Below are 13,916 nucleotides of genomic sequence, written 5' to 3'. Positions count from 1 at the left end.
CTGCCAGAAACAAACCGAGTGTCACACACTCGTGTGAATCCTGTGTTCCAAAGTGAGGCCTTTGGAAGAAAGGGCTAATGCAAACCAGCCAAAGGGATCTTCTCTGTAGGGCTAAGGCAGCATTTTGCCAAAGAGTCGCCTGCTACTCCAGGGTGTCCCTTGCCACCTGCTGACTCTGACATTTCTGTTGTAGGCACCCATTGCTTTGGCTCCAGCCACCCCAGGGACCACAGTAGACTCCCTGGGATGCACAGAAGGACTAAAGAGCGTTTCAGAGGAAAGAAGGTAAAATGAGTCAGCTTTGGGTAAATCAAGAACTGATTCTAGTTGATCCTGGCTTTACCTACCTGATCATACTGTGGGATGAAAAGGTTTGCAGGCTCCCCCCAGGAAAAGGAAAACGGAAAGAAAAGAAAGAGAAAACAGACCTGGGCAGAGGAGGAGGAGTGCCAGCGAGAAAAGAAAAGAAGGAAGAGAGAAAGAGATGGGGACTTAAAAGAAGCAGGAAGGTCCAGCAGTTCAGGAAGCCCAGGTGTGTACCAGGCTCTGCTGCCCATCTTTCCCAACTCTCAGCGCTGCTGCAAGTCAGTCCGACCTGCTGGCAAGGGACGGTGCTGCGCGGGGCTTGGAAATAACTCCATGGCCGCTCCCCAGGGGCTCCCCATCGAGCCCTGCTGCGTGGCACAGGGGCCCTGTGCATCTGTGCACGCATGCAGGTCTCTAAGGGCATTTCCCGTGGGGATAAGGCGCCAGAGCCGTCCCCTGGTTGATGCCAGCCATAGCTCTCTCTTCTGGGCTATGAACAATTCCTTGTCAACGGTGTTCCCCAAAGAAAGGGGAAGCGAGTCATGCCTATTCCTGCCTTCATGGGTTTATCAGTGCTCTCTGACTCTGTCCTTGTAGGTGCCATTTCCCTGTTACTGGCTGAAGCCCTGTGACTCCCAGGCCCGCCCCCCGCCGCAGTTGATGTTTGCAATAAAAGGATCTTTTCTCTCTTCTGAGTGTGTCTGCCATACGATATTCTGGAGTAGGTAGATGGGGTTTTGTGACGAGTCCTCGGGGAGGAGTCTGGGATCTTGCCTTGTCCCAGCATCCTTTCCCGCAGGCATCAGGGCTGAGTTCAGGTGCTTTAGGAGTGAAACCAAAGCACGGACTCACACAGGAGGGTGGAGGTTGGAAGGGACCTGTAGAGTTCCTCTGGTCCAACCCGCCTGCTCAAGCAGGCTCACCTAGAGCAGGTTGCCCGGGACAATGTGCCCTTGGGTTTTGAACATCGCCAAGGACGGAGACTCCGCAAACTCCCTGGGCAACCTGTGCCAGTGTTTGACCACATCGACAGGAAAAAGTTGTTTTCTCATGTGCAGCTGGAGCATATCATGTGTTTTAATTTGTGCCTGTTGCCGCTGGTGCTCTCACTGGGCACTCTTGAGAAGAGCCTGGCTCCCTCATCTTCATTCCCTCCCAGCAGGGATAGATAGATGATAGATTGATAGATCGATAGATAGATAGATAGATAGATAAGACACCCCCCGGCTTTCTCTTCTCCCCACGGCAGTGTGCCAGCTTAAAAGCACCAGGGCAAAGTTGGCTTCCTTGAGGCTCCTTGTTTTGCAGGTGACCTGGAGACGTGGAGGTGCGTGAGGTTCCCCTGCCAAGAGAGGCAGAGGGCTGGAGGGCACAGCTGGACTCCTGCTCCTGCAACAGCAGGGACTCGCTGGCCAGAAATGGCCCCGAGGACCCCGGCAAGGGGCTGTGCTCAGTGCTGCAGAGGAAGGGGAAACTGCCCCCGGGAGCTGTGCCAATCTGCCCGGGGGAAAAAACTCCTTCCTGAGCCCAGCCCTGGTGCCCCGAGCAGGGTCCGGGGAGCTCCTGCGGGGGAGCGCGTTTGGGGTCGGCAGCCAGGGACCTTTTCCAGCCTGTTTGGTGCAAAGGCACGGGTGGGCATGGGGCATCAGTCCCGGGAGAGCCGTGGCTGACTCCTCTTTCCCGGGAAGGGCAGGTCGCTCTCGCCGTGTCTCTGTCCTGCGCCCACCCGGGTTTCTTTGTCCTGCCAGCTGCTGCCCAGCGAGGAGGGTTCGGCTGAGCTCAGCGGGGATGTCCCGGGACCCGCCGAAGGAGAGCTCCTGCTTGGTCAGCATCCTGACCGCTAGCCCCGCTCTCGGGACGGCACGTCCCGTCCCACGCGTGAAGCGGTGCCTGGGCTTGCCCTGGGAGCGGCACGACTCGGGAGCGTTCTCCGGCTGCTGCGGCTCCCGTCCGTGCGATGGACGGAGGTGGCGGTTTCCCTGGCGGCTCTCCGCTGGTCTCGGCCCGCGGGCCGCGACCCCTCGGGCTCCGTTTGGGCAGCCCTGCCCCGCACGCTGGGGATGGAAAGCGGCGCGATCCTGCTGCAGCTGCAGCTGCCGCGGGGACAAAGCCACGGGGGAGTGAGCGAGCGAGCAGCCTCGTGGTGCTTGGTCGCCGGCTGGGCTGAAACCACCACAGTCCTTTTTTGCTGACATCATCGCAACTGGGGAGAGAAAGGGCTGAGCTACCAGGGCCACTGCCAGCAGACTGTCATTAGGCACCAGAGTCAACGTTGACTCGAGAGGCCTGGGCAGAGCCCAGACCCCCCTGAAAGCAGCTGCAAGACCTGCCACGAGGTACAGGCCAACTCCTCTGATGCTTCGGGCTCACGCTGGAACCCCAAGCGCTCCAAGCCCCAAAATGCAGCTGCCTCTGCAGCGCAGCAGCAGCAGCAGCCAGTGCAGAGCAGCGTGGGGAGCTGGAGCAGAGGGGGGGGGGGCGCCCGGGCCGGGCTCGGCTCCCTTCGGCTCATCTCGTTTCTGTTCGGCTCCCTTCGGCTGGGCTCGGCTCCCTTCGGCTGGGCTCGGCTCCCCTCGGCTCGGTTCGGCTCATCTCTTCGTCTGGGCTCGGCTCCTCTCGGCTGGGCTCGGTTCCTCTCGTTTGCGCTCGGCTGCCCTCGGCTCCGCCCCGGCCGCAGCCCCGGCCCGGCCCCGCCTGAGGCAAGGGCGGGCGGCGGGCGCGGCGGGGCCGGTGGCCGTGGCGGGGGCTCCTCCCCGTCCGTGGAGCGGTGGGCTGCCCGGCGGTCGCCAGCGCCGGGGCTGCCCGGGGGCCTCGCAGGCCGGCAGCGGGGCTGAGGCGGCGGCGGTGGCGGCATCTCCCCTGGCGGCAGGCCGGGGCGCCGGGTCCCGGCCTTCCCCCCGCAGGCCCGGCCAGCCCCGGCCCCTCCCTGCCGCCCCCGGGGCTGCGGGGGCAGCAGGGGACTGCCTGCCGCTGGTGGCTGTCCGGCGGAGGCCGGCGGGCACCGCGGAGACGTGCGGCTGTGTGTGGAGAGAAAGGAGTTTCTGCCGGCTGTCCCCGCAGGGAAGGGACCCGCAGCCGCCGGGGGTCTCCCTCCCTCCCTCCCTCCCAGCCTGGCGTGGGTGGCGGGCTGCGACACAGTCCTGCCCGGGCGTTCTTGGCAGCCCCCGGGGCAAGAGGCCCTGGAGGGAGCTTCAGGGAGGTCGGCAGTGGCGTTTCCAGAGCAGTCGCGTCCCGTTGGCTCTGCTGCTTCCTTCCCTCGGCTGGGAGAACGGAGGACGTCCTCGACAGCAGGTACCTACCTGTCGGTTGCCTGAAACCAGGAGGTTCCTAGGAGACCCTCAATTCGGACGGGACTGGGGGGGCTGCTCTTTTCCTGCCCTCTTTCACTGACCGTGAAAGCGGTCGCATCCGAGGGGCTACTGCGCTTGCACGGGAGTGTAATGGGAGTAATGGGAGTTGTAAAAAGCGCTCCTGTTCCAGTGCCGTGCGTGGGTTTCGTGCTTCAGTGGGAAAAGAGGCTGGTTTTACTGACGGTGTTTTGAAATGTTGTTTAAAGCGTTCAGCTGAGAAGCTCTCGAGCCTCTGTAGTGGTTTAACCCCAGCCGGCAGCTAAGCCCTGCACGGCCGCTCGCTCGCTGCCGCGCAGTGGGAGGAGGGAGAGGATCGGAAGGGTGAATCAACTCGCGGGTTGGGATAAAGATGGTTTAACAAGTAAAAGCTGTGCACGCGAGCAAAGCCAAGTCAGGAATTCAGTCACTGCTTCCCATTGTCTGGCAGGTGTTTAGTTTGCAGGAAAGCAGGGTTCCATCACGCCTAACAGTTACTTGGGCATGTCCCCCCTTCCTCCTTCTTCCCCCAGTTATATTGCTGAGCGTGACATCCTGTGGTCTGGAATATCCCTTGGGTCAGTTGGGGTCACCTGTCCCAGTCTTGTGCCCCCCCCCAGCTTCTTGTGCACCCGCAGCTGACTCCCTGGTGGGGTGGGGTGAGGAGCAGAAAAGGCCTTGATGCTGTGTAAGCACTGCTTTCAGCACAAATCCAAAACGTAGCCCCGTGCAAGCTACTGTGGGGAGAATTAACTCTCTGCCAGTCAAAACCAGCACAGCTGTGGAGCTCTGTATGCAAAGTATGTCCTTCTTTCTTGGGCTGTCTGCTGGTAGCAATGTGCCTTTTGCTGGCCTGGCAATCTGGCGCTCAAGTGTGGATGTGGAAAGAGTCTTTGGAAACTCTCAGTGGCAGCAGTTGTTTGTTGTGCTCTTGGGATTTTTTCTTTCACGAGGTTCCCCTTGCGCTGCCACTCCTCTTTGCGACGTGTTTGTGACAAACCTGTCGTGTTGTTTGGAAAGAAGAGCATGCCTCTGCTGCAGGCAGAGGGGCTGAGCAGGCCTTTTAGGATAACTGCTGCTCTCAGTTTCTAGAAGGCACTGTAGTGTCAAGCCTGAGAAAGGAGAGTGAAGGGAGAGTGTTTTAGTCTGTGGTACTGCTGGCATGCAAGGCAGAGAAAGGAAAGCGGCCTTTGGGTGTGCAGGGGACAATGAATAGGAGGGTTGTGGGAGGTAACAGTTGTGTGGTAAGGCTGCAATGGGAAGTTTGAGTTAGCAGCCAGCAAAGTAACTAAAGCACAGGGTGCTGAGCAGCCTGGTCAGCTGGGGAGGATGTAAAACAAGTGAGGAGGATGGTCCTTTAGAAGTGAAAAAGAGAGTTTCCCTGAGGGTGTTGCCCTGGAGGAATCTGCTTGTGTCTGCTAGTCAGGCAGGCAGACAGAGATGATGGGCAAGTGCTTTTGTGAGTGGGCAAAACCTTGACCAGCTCAGTCAAGGAGCTCTGGAGCTTTTAGTTTGAGAGGGGACTGGGAATTGCCGGAGGCTGCGATCTGTAATAATTCCAGAAGTTTGAGCTGCTCTGAAAAAGGAGCTGGAGCTGCTTAGGTTTAAGGGTTGTATTTTTAAGCAGGTGCCTCTAGATTGGGTCCTGCTGAAGGAGTGTTCTGTAGGGCTCAAACTTGGTCTGAAACTTTATGAGTTGTTGTTGGTGTCTCAGCCTCTGATAAAAAATGAATAATGATAGTATTCATAAGTATTAATAAAAAAGCAGTGGCTCAGCATAATCTGGCTCCCTGTGTATGTTGTTGCAAGGCTGTGATCATCATCGGACAGCAGTTCAAGGTTGATGCCCTCAGAGGCTTTTGGAAAATGTTCTGAACTGTTGAGGTTAAGTCTCTTTTCAGGTGGTGGCACCCGTGCAGAAACTAGGACTGAGATCCTTTTGAGCCAGGAAAGTATCCCTGCATCAGAGGAACAGAACAGTGTCGTGGCATCCCGAAAGGGCTGTTTTCATGCCAGTGAGGTTGCAGCAGGGCTAAAATGCCATAGGCAATGACTCAAGCCTCTGCCTAGAGAGTGGTTTTATGAGTGTGAGTGAATTTGCTTTGGCAATGAGATGTGCACAGGCATTGCCAGGGCCTGGCTTTACTCTGGAAGCGACTGTTGTTAGCTGCTGCAGAATTGAAGAGACTGTGCTATGAACACCATGCCAATTAGGCTGTCTCCAGACCTGAAGCTGCATTAAATCTCGTGCCACACTAGTCTCCTTTTTCCTTTGGAGAAGTAGGCCGAGTCTTTGAAATTCTGCTGCATGACTTTATTTTGGGATGAATTGAAACGCAGTTGTTTCTTTAGCTTTGCTTATTAGCATTCTGCTGGAATAGTGTCAGATCTAGGAGGATTAACCTTCCTCCTTGTTTTGTTCTCTGTGTTGATTTTGGAGAGGAAGGTGTGTTGTCTGTCTTGTGGTGTCGTGTGGTGTTCAGAAGATGCTTGAAATGTTGCTCTTGTCTGTGACCAAGCTCTTTCCCTCAGCGTAATCCCTTTGGACAGCGCTGCCAGTAGTGTGCGTACGTTTCTGAGCAGCCTGCAGGTGTTTGATCTCCTGATGGTAGGGAGAGCACTGCATTTGTTTGAGTTTGGCAGCCTGTCATCGCCCCTTGCTTTCTTCCATTCTTTCCACCCTCTTCAGCGTCCCTTCCTGAGTCGTACTTTTGTGTCCCTGGTGATTCATGAAGACTTCATGACCACAGCGTGAGTCTTGGGTGGGTGATATCTGTCCTTCTGCTGTGGTGCGCTGTGTAACTCCTTTCATTAACTTGTTCCATATTAAGCGAGGAGAGGGCCTTTCTGAAGAGGAAGGAGAGTTCTCATCTCTGACCGAGTTCTGGCTGGGGCCCCTGAATGTGGAGGATATGAGAATGGCTGCCTGCCAGACCATATACCAGAGAACACTTGCATGCCGTAATTCCTTACACTCCACCCTATTTCCTTATTTCCAAGTGACACTTGTGCGACATTTGTTTACTTCTGAATGGGTTCAGCTTTCCTTTGAGACTTTCTCTCCCTGTGCATTTTATTGTTGGCCGATACCTGGCAGTGAACAACTTTGAGAAGCTGGCTTACAAAAGATGTAGTTAATAGTTGGGAAGCTGTGGAAGCCAGGGGACGTTCTTTTAATGACGCCATTACTTTGTGGCCAAGCTTGGTGACAGCTGATGAGTTCTGTTGTTGTCATCTTCTTCCTGAGACAGAAGAAAGCCCCTGCCGTTCCTGAGGAAATGAGACCAATATACTGCCTGTTTAAAAATGCTCCTGTTAGTTAAGTTGAAACAAATCTTCAGAGTACAGTAGTAGCATTGCAAATATTATTGAAGAAAATGTGCTGATCGTAACTGATACAGAAAATTATTGGTTAATTTCTTTTTCTTTTTCAATTTTGAAAATACTGAAAGGTATTCCTAGAAAAAGTTTCCCGTTTATAAAGCAGGAGTTTGTTGGGGCTGAATTACAGTTCCTTTGTAACTGAATTGGGTCAATATTCCGAAAAAGGGGAATATGTTTATTTTTGAAACAGGTCAATACTGCATGTGTTGTGCTGGCAAGGAGGAGGCTTCTTAAATGTAGAACTTGTTAAATTTAAAAGCACACCTCCACTCTCCATAGTATTGCTTCTATGTTAATTCAGGGTTAAGATATTCGTTCACTTCAGTTTCTGTGAATCTGTTAGGGCAGCGTGCTCTAAGGTGATGGGAGGGAGCAGGGGGAAGAAGGGGAGGAGGAAAAGCAAAATATCTGCAACCTGCTCTTCCATGACTCCTGCAAACTGTAATGTTATTTTTTTTTGTTATTTTTTCCCCTACCTTCTGCGCATTATGTGCTCGAGCAGAAAGTAGATTCAAGTGAGGAACTTCCTTTTGAGGACTAAAGGATGCCTCAGTGCCTTGTTGCCATTGTAGCTGTGAGTGTAGCTGTAGTGGCAGACATGTGTTTTCTTATTTTTAATATTATTTTTAGGTTTTGACTTAAACCAACCCTTGTCAGCCTAGTTAAGCTTTTTTTATTGTCTGACCCCAGATCTCACAGGGACAAACACAGCAGCAGTATCTAAGCAAGGGATCAGGCTGCATGTGCTCAGAGGGGTGGTGGGATTTGGTTAAGCAGCCTTAATGTTGTGGATGTCTGCAACTCTTGCATCTCACGTTACGGCCCTGTTTGCCATGCCCCTCTCACCTCTGGTTTCTCGCCCCAGGTACAGTCCACAGTGAGCGACTTTGCTGTTTTCCTCACCATCGTCATCATGGTGCTCCTTGACTTTGTGGTTGGGATCCCATCGCCGAAGCTCCAGGTCCCCCATGCGTTCAAGGTAACGGGGTGTTTTGGCACGTGGGGGTGCCACAAGGTGATGCTGGGGCAGGGCAGGGCTGAGTCTGGAGGAGATGCTGGTGGTGTGACCATCTCCTCTTCCACCTCCAAGTGCCTTGCTTCCTCCTGGAAACGAGAAGATGGCCCCAAAACTAGATACCTACAGGGGAAGTATCTAGAGCTGCTTGCAAGGAGGAGACTGGCACTGCTGAAGCCCCCGGGAGAGGGGGACATGAAGCCAGGGCTGGGAGGTGCTCTGACACAAGGAGGGAGGGGAAAATGAAAGCCAGTGGAGTGCCTGGGCTGGGAGACGATGCTGATGTGTGGGCTTTGTTGCAGCCTACCAGAGACGACCGCGGGTGGTTCATCAACCCCATAGGACCCAACCCTTGGTGGACGGTGTTGGCTGCGCTCGTCCCAGCTCTGCTCTGCACCATCTTGATATTCATGGACCAGCAGATCAGTGCCGTTATTGTGAACAGGAAGGAGCACAAGCTGAAGGTAAGGGCCTGTGAGAGATGACTCCAGCCCGTTCTGGGCTGCAGGTCTGGGGGGAAGCTCTTATTCCCGATGCTTTCTGAAGGCATTGGTTTGGGACAAGGTCAGGCTGCGTGGCAGGATGCTCTCCTGGATTAACGATGATGCAGGGAGCAAGTGACAGGGCAGTATAGATGAGCAACCTTTTGGAGGAGCAAATTAATCTTGGAGCAATAGAGAAGTGCGTTTTTGTTTTAAAATGGCAGCAGCAGCAGGTGCGGGGAATGAATTGTTTTGATGCGCTGCCAGGGATAACTCAGAGTCACACCTTCCTCGCAAGTGGTAGAATTTTCTTTGTGAGTGGAAAAAATGGTTTGGTGCTTTTGGGTTGTGGGTTGGTTTTTTTTTTGGAGAAGTATGTATCGCACAAGCTCTGCGTATCCCTTGTGTCTGAACTCCTGCCAGATTTTCATGCCAGGTGCTTGTGCAAAGCCTGCATACACCCTTGCTTGTTTCCATTTCTTGTTTTGAATTCTGAAGAAGTTGACTTGTGCTCGAGCAGGGTTTGAGTCTGACTTGCGACGTTATCCTTGCTCTTGTGCTATGGGATGCTCTGTTTCTTGTTTTCCTGCCTGCAGAAAGGATGCGGGTACCACCTGGACCTTTTTGTGGTGGCCGTGATGCTCGGGGTGTGCTCTGTGATGGGGCTGCCCTGGTTTGTGGCTGCGACCGTCCTGTCCATCACCCACGTGAATAGCCTCAAAGTAGAGTCTGACTGCTCAGCTCCAGGAGAACAACCCAAGTTTCTGGGGATACGAGAGCAGAGAGTCACTGGCTTGCTGATCTTTGTGTTCATGGGCTGCTCCGTCTTCTTCACTTCTGTGTTAAAGGTGAGAGGAAAATGCAAACCACCCAACAACCGCGAGCTTGTTGGAGGTTACAGAAAAACAGTCCCTTCTCTGCAGGCCTGAGTAGTTAGTTGTGGAGCGGAGGAGGAGGAGGTGATCCCAACCCTTGGGGCTTGACCCACGGTGGGAACCAGCCTCGGTTAGGCTTTGCAGCCCTTCAGGCCCCCGTTTGGTGTGCTCGAGATGAGCAAGCAATGCAACTGCTTGAATTTTTGGGTGTCTTTCAGGCCCGCCCATGTTTATGGGTTACAGTTGAGCATATTCAGACGAGCACATCTGCTCTGTTTCAAACAGGCAGCCCTTTAGTGGCTGCAATTTGCTCCCCAAATGCCGCGGAGCAGCCGTTCCCAGGAGCTAAACACACTGAGGTCATCCCCGTGGGCTTCCTTGCACGTTCCTCCCACAAAGTAATCTCGTCTCTAGGCTAAAAGGAGGCCTGTGGCCTTTGCCTGTTGCCCCAAGAATAGGCAGAAGTGTTTCTTCTACCGCCAGAGAATGCGGCATAGGGTAGCACGGGTGAAATCGCCTATTTTCCTCCAACCTTTCTGGAAAATAGGATTATTCTGAGGAGAGGTAACTCCCAAGTTCAGCCTAAAGCAGAGCCTTAGCTCACTCGTGCGCACAAAATGGCAAAACAATGGTTAAAATCTGACCCATCTCTAAGCCTGAATGGAAAAAGCTTCAAGCAATTTTAGGCAGTGCCTGTGGAAGAGGGTGGTAATACTGAAAATGCAATACAGAAAAAGAAACGATTGCATTCTTTCTTTTTTTTTTTTTCTTTCCCCCCCCAGTTTATACCAATGCCTGTGCTTTATGGCGTCTTTCTCTACATGGGTGTGTCGTCGCTCAGAGGAATTCAGGTACGGACTCTTTTACAACGTGCAGCATGTCGGCTCCCTGGTATTTTGTCTCCGTAGCAGCAGGGAAAAAAGCAGTGGCATGGGAAAAACTTCTCGCAGAGCAAGCAATGAAACTCTTTTGTGTAAGAAAGAGATTGGTGGAGGCACAGGAGGTATATAGGGCTGGGAGGACCAGGCAAGTTCAGCGCTCTCTGTTGCAGGGTTTAGGGCAGGTCAGTGTTTGGTTACATGAGAAGCGGGGGAATTTGGTGCAAAGGGAAGGCAGTTTCTACCACTGGTGGAAATCCTCGCGGGGGGATTCAGTGGGCTGAGAAATGCTAATAATGGAATGGCATGGAATAGTTGCCGTTTGGTGGGCAGCTCTCAGGGGCAAGCCGGTTGCTAGATGGAGCGAAGGGAAAATGGGTGCTGCTCCCAGGAGGAACGCGGTGGGATCCAGAATTTCTGACGGCAAGCGAGATGCTGCAAAGTGCCTCCACGTCTCGAGAGGGCCAGCAACTTGCCGCAGTCCCAAGGTGGCAACCTTTCCCTTTTATTTCGCAGTTCTTTGATTGCTTGAAGCTGTTTTGGATGCCGGCGAAACACCAGCCGGATTTCATCTACCTGCGGCACGTGCCCTTGCGAAAGGTGCATTTCTTCACGGCGATCCAGCTGACCTGCCTCGTCCTGCTCTGGACCATCAAGGTGTCCCGTGCCGCCATCATCTTTCCCATGATGGTAAGAGCTGCCACCGCTCGGCAGCGTGGTGTTTGCAGCGTTGGAGTGAGAGGTGGCATCGTCTCTGAGCTCACCGCATCTTCCCTCTTATTCGTGAAGGTTTTGGCTCTCGTATTTGTCCGGAAAGCGATGGATTTCTGCTTCTCAAAGCGAGAGCTCAGCTCTCTGGATGACCTTATGCCAGAAAGGAAGAAGAAGTTGGACGATGCCAGAAATGAAGCCGGAGAAGAAGACGAGGTAAGGCTTGCTGTGTCCTCGGGGCTGGACATCTCCGTGTGTCTGTGAGATTGCCTGTTTCTCTTACAGCTTGTCTGGAAACGTTGGGGGAAGATCAGCACTCAATCGAAATAGATCCCAATAGCCTGTAACTTTTGTAACCTTTGTTTCCTCAAGTAGCAGTGAGCTGAGCGCTTGAATACAGGTGTAATTTTTAAAACGAGTCGTTTTTCACAAAGGTCATTATCATTATGATGATTATTATTAGATGATGCTGCTGCTGCTGCTGGCAAGACTTGCTCATAATCGTGTTTTGAACACACAGTCCCCCTGCCCCGAAATCTTTGGAGTGAACGGTTTCTCCCCTGCTGCACTAATACCTATAGCTGCCAAGGGGCAGAAGGGGAGGGCAGACTGCTAAGTTTGTGCTGGGCATTCAGCTTATCTCCACTTTGATCAAAGACAGAGAATGTGATTTGTCCCTTATTTACATCAGGAGTCCAGGAGCGTGATGGAAGCTGCTGCTGCTGCAAGTTCAGTTCAGCTGAACGTGGGGAAGACCAGTGACATGGATATCCCAAAACAAAGCAGTGACAGGTAAAGCCCCACCAAGCGCCAGGAACCCCGGCAAGATTAGCTTGAAGGTGTTTGGCAGAGTTTTCTCCACTTGCCTCTTTGTGGGGCATCCCACAGAAACCAGCAGGCAGCTTGGTGGGAAAATCGAATTCGGGGGCAGGGCTGCAGGAGGCAATTGCAGGGCTCTGACCCCAAGCAGAGTGGCTGCAGCACTCGCGTTTGACCCCCAAACCTTGCCTCATCAGTGCTTTTACGGTAGCTGGAGATCCTCATACTTAACACATGAGGAGTTGCAGGCGTGATCTGTACCAGCAGTGGCTTAGGAACCCGGACCGGGGCTAAGCCCCAGCAAGAGCCTTTGCACAGAGCTGTTGCTCTGCAGCTCCCCGGCTTGCCTCCCAAAACTCCTCATCCAGCAAAACCTCCCACGCTTATGCGGAGCTTTGATTCTCAGGGCTCCGCTGTTCCTCTTGCTGATGCTAATGCCCTTGGTGGCATCAGTTCCCATAATCACGGATTGCTATGTAAAATATTTATTGCAGGACTGACCCTTTTGAGATTGTTATCCTGGATGAAATGTCACAAATGACCGTATGGAAGGCTCTCACTTTGAAGACAGAAACCCTTTGAATCCAGGGAGGAAAAAGGTAAAGGATTGCATGTGATAGTGACCGTGCTCCTCTGCAAGCGACGGCGCACGCCTACACTTTTCCCACGCTTTGGCCGGCAAGGCTGAGCAAATGGCCTGTCCCTGGGAACAGGCAGGGAGGACCGTGGCATGCAAACCAGCTCCTCTCTGCTGGGGTGGTCCCCCAAACAGGGCTGAATCAGCAGCAGCTGGCAGGTCTTCCACTGATGATGCTCTCCCTCTTTTTCTCTTCCCTTCGCCTTTCCCCACTCCTGCTTTTCACGTTTAGGAATCTTGACTTTGAAGGAGAGGAGTGAGAGCGTGACTCGGGGATGTGCCAACGCAGACAGAGGGAGAAGGCGCTTTGTTTCAGTTGGAGGATTCCCATTAAAGCCATGCAGATGTTTTCAGTTATCCTTGGTGTGCTTCAGGCATTCAGTATCTCTAGACCAGCAAGCTGAGGGGAACGTCACAGTCAAGGGGAGTTTGGTGGTGTTAAGTCTGTGTGCGTACGTGCGTGTGGGGGTGTGGGTTTGTAGTGGTAGAGGGACTGCTACTGCTTTATCATTCAGTGCTCTTCTTTTAATAGCTAATTCCTCCTCTTTGTTTTCCTTCTCTTTTTTCCAAATGTAAACTGGGAATGTCCAAAATAATTTTCTGTTATATTTGATGCATTCTCCACTTTCTTCTTGATCACGACTGGGTTTTTGGTCTGGTTTGGAGTTCTGGCTTTAATTCACTCTTATGTCTCTTACTGGTACGAGAGGGATGCCCTCTGCAGCAGGGCAGCATAGAGAGCGTCCGAGCAGTTGGCCTAAGGTGAAAGAAAAGCATTTGCTCCCTGCGCTCCAGTTTTACCTTTCTTGGTTGGTTTGGCAAGTATCACAATAATGTGTGATGAACTGACCGTAAACCCCATTCACCGTCTCCCTGTGCCACTGGGGGGGGTTGGTAGGGAATCCGGGAGTGAAGTTGTGCCTGGGAAGAAGGGAGGGGTGGAGGGAAGGTGCTCTGAGATTTGGTTGTATTTCTCATTACCCTGCTCTGGTTGATTTGTAATAAATTGAGTTAATTTTCCCCAAGCGGAGTCTCTTTTGCCTGTGACGGTAATTGGTGAGTGATCTCTCCTGTCCTTATCTCGACCCACAAGCTCTTTGTTATATTTTCTCTCCCCTGTCCAGCTGAGGAGGGGGAGTGATAGAACGGCTTTGGTGGGCACCTGGCATCCAGCCAGGGTCAACCCACCACAGGGGGAAATGATGTACTTAAGAAATGATGTACTTAAGCCACACGAAAAAGGCCACAAAGCTCTTGTGAAACAAGATCCCCTTTTATGATCAACGCATGCCTTGCTAACAACTGTGCCCCTGAAGAAGAACTAAAAAACTGAGAAGAAGGGAACATCCTACTCCAGGAGGCGCCAAAAAGTTGAATAATTGCTAGTAGGCATGAAGTCAGAAGCATCTTTGAATACTGGAGGAAAGGTGAAGAAAGGTGGCAGGGGGAGATCATGACCACCAACTCAATTCCACACCAAAAA

General features: G+C 52.9%; 1 protein-coding gene across 2 annotated transcripts; it reads left to right on the top strand.

Moving 5' to 3' along the window:
• The first annotated feature begins 7,919 nt into the window (after nt 1-7,919).
• LOC126036758 (electroneutral sodium bicarbonate exchanger 1-like) lies at nt 7,920-11,787 on the top strand. 2 transcript variants are annotated; one of them, XM_049796805.1, is made up of 7 exons: nt 7,920-7,995; nt 8,334-8,495; nt 9,110-9,361; nt 10,171-10,239; nt 10,783-10,923; nt 11,056-11,193; nt 11,669-11,787. In XM_049796805.1, the coding sequence occupies exons 1-7, from the start codon at nt 7,930-7,932 to the stop codon at nt 11,771-11,773; spliced, it is 933 nt and encodes a 310-aa protein (XP_049652762.1). In that variant the 5' UTR covers nt 7,920-7,929; the 3' UTR covers nt 11,774-11,787. The 2 variants fall into 2 exon arrangements, with proteins under 2 accessions (XP_049652762.1, XP_049652761.1); XM_049796804.1 differs by having other exon boundaries at nt 10,783-10,956.
• The last annotated feature ends 2,129 nt before the right edge of the window (nt 11,788-13,916 follow it).

The sequence above is a fragment of the Accipiter gentilis genome, unplaced genomic scaffold (genome assembly GCF_929443795.1).
Source record: "Accipiter gentilis unplaced genomic scaffold, bAccGen1.1, whole genome shotgun sequence".
Classification (NCBI taxonomy): domain Eukaryota; kingdom Metazoa; phylum Chordata; class Aves; order Accipitriformes; family Accipitridae; genus Astur; species Astur gentilis.
Note: the sequence above shows the minus strand (reverse complement) of the source record. Positions and strands in the feature narration are given on the sequence as shown.